The sequence below is a fragment of the Austrofundulus limnaeus genome, unplaced genomic scaffold, assembly GCF_001266775.1.
Source record: "Austrofundulus limnaeus strain Quisiro unplaced genomic scaffold, Austrofundulus_limnaeus-1.0 Scaffold1089, whole genome shotgun sequence".
Lineage (NCBI taxonomy): Eukaryota > Metazoa > Chordata > Actinopteri > Cyprinodontiformes > Rivulidae > Austrofundulus > Austrofundulus limnaeus.
The window spans coordinates 18,687-20,287 of record NW_013953491.1 but is presented as its reverse complement, the minus strand read 5'-3'; the positions used below and the strand labels follow the sequence as shown (position 1 = coordinate 20,287).

Here is a 1,601-nt window from a genome sequence, read left to right as displayed (position 1 = left end):
TCTCACCCTTTCTCGATCAGGTCAAGTTTATTTCCTTCCATAGGTGATGGTTGGTCAGTTGCCCAGCAGTGGTCGGTCACCAGGACAACCACATCTCTGTTCAACCCTGTAGTGCTCAGTTTGACCCAGACCTGCTGGTTCAGCTTTATTGGMGTATTTGTGTCCACAAGTGTTGTGCAACCATCGTCAATGTAGGCCTCCATGTACAGAGTATAAGTCCAAGGTCCTGATACAACGACCCCTTTATAATCACTGCAGAGGAGACAAACAGGTTTCTGGTAAAAATTTACAACATTTAGAAATATCCAATTCCACAACTTGAAAAAGGGCAGCAGGCAGTAATCCTAARCTGGGTTTAGTTTGGGTTGAATTGTTGACCTGCACTGAAGATTGTATAAAAGCACAAGTGTATTTTCCTCATTTGGTCTAATGTTGAACACATTTATACTTCTCACATAACTACAAACAGRAGGACCAGAACCAGACAGACAGGAACCACACTCACTTATTGATGATGGTGAAGGCCTTAGTCAGGATGTCCGGCTGGGTCTGGTAGCAGGAAAAGTCGATCCTGACCATATCGTGGCGAGTGATGACGTCAGTGACGTTCTGGTTCATGACRGTGTTTTTGTAGATGATGCTTGTGCCATTGTCCTGCCAAGTGAAACATGAAWATGTTGTTACTAAATAAGTTTTTAAAGGGGGAATATGATGTAAAATCAACATTTTTGAGTTTTATATCACGTTATAATGTTATCCTGTCATCAAAAACATGCCCAGAGTCTTGCTTTGACTCATTTATGCATKTTTGTTGCTGTAGTGTCCCGAGGCAGCCAGACAGGAGAGCAAAAATGACAGGTTGAGCCTAGAACCGCATTTTGTGTCCAGCCACTCCTCTGGGCTGTGTCTCCGAACCAAGCTTCCTCATCATGGAGCACCCCCCCACACACACACCCCCGCCCCATGGCGTGACTCCTGCAGGCTATCGGCAGGAACAACTAGCAAACACCTGGTGAAAACCATGTCTGCTGAGCTCCTAATACAACTTCTCAGTACAGCCCTTTCAGATTAAAAATACCTTTGAGGAAATGAATTTTCAGATGCCAAGTAAACTGCACCAAGCTTCGGCATCACAACGCGCAAGATCTGAAGAGGACCACTCACCACGATCTGTGTTCTACAGGTGTCACTTGTGTAGGTGAAGGTCACCGTGTTGTCCTTCTCGTCCAGTTGACCTCTGCAGTTCGGGTCGTTCAGGTGTAAGACTTTGTAGTCAATGTTTTGTTCCACCAGCAGACAGTTGTACAGAGTCAGAGAAGCCTGGTTCTTTACGCAGACTGGTGGATGACCTGAAGATCACAATGTTGGGGAGAAAAATCAAACTTAGAAGTTTCCTTCCAACASTTCAGGCCTGATGTCATGTTGTTGTCTCCACTGTCGTACCATAAGYATAACTGTTTCTGATTTCACAGGCAAAGTTGGCCCGACAGAAGCACTGGTTTTCTCCAGTATATGACTCTGCACAGAATTCGTGATCATTGCAGGTCTTGTTACAGAAGGCCCCGTGGCGGTCTGCAGAGAGAGACACTGATATATTAATC

The 1,601-nt window shown here is 45.1% G+C and overlaps 1 protein-coding gene across 1 annotated transcript in view; it reads right to left on the bottom strand.

Annotated features, from left to right (window-relative positions):
* LOC106534091 (pancreatic secretory granule membrane major glycoprotein GP2) overlaps positions 1-1,572 on the bottom strand; it is a gene marked incomplete at its 5' end in the record, with an annotated part of 3,129 nt that extends 1,557 nt beyond the window's left edge. The window contains 4 exon segments of the mRNA XM_014030602.1: positions 7-252; positions 506-654; positions 1,165-1,349; positions 1,444-1,572. Of these exon segments, the coding sequence (XP_013886056.1) occupies positions 7-252; positions 506-618 (359 nt within the window).
* Between the last annotated feature and the right edge of the window lie 29 nt (positions 1,573-1,601).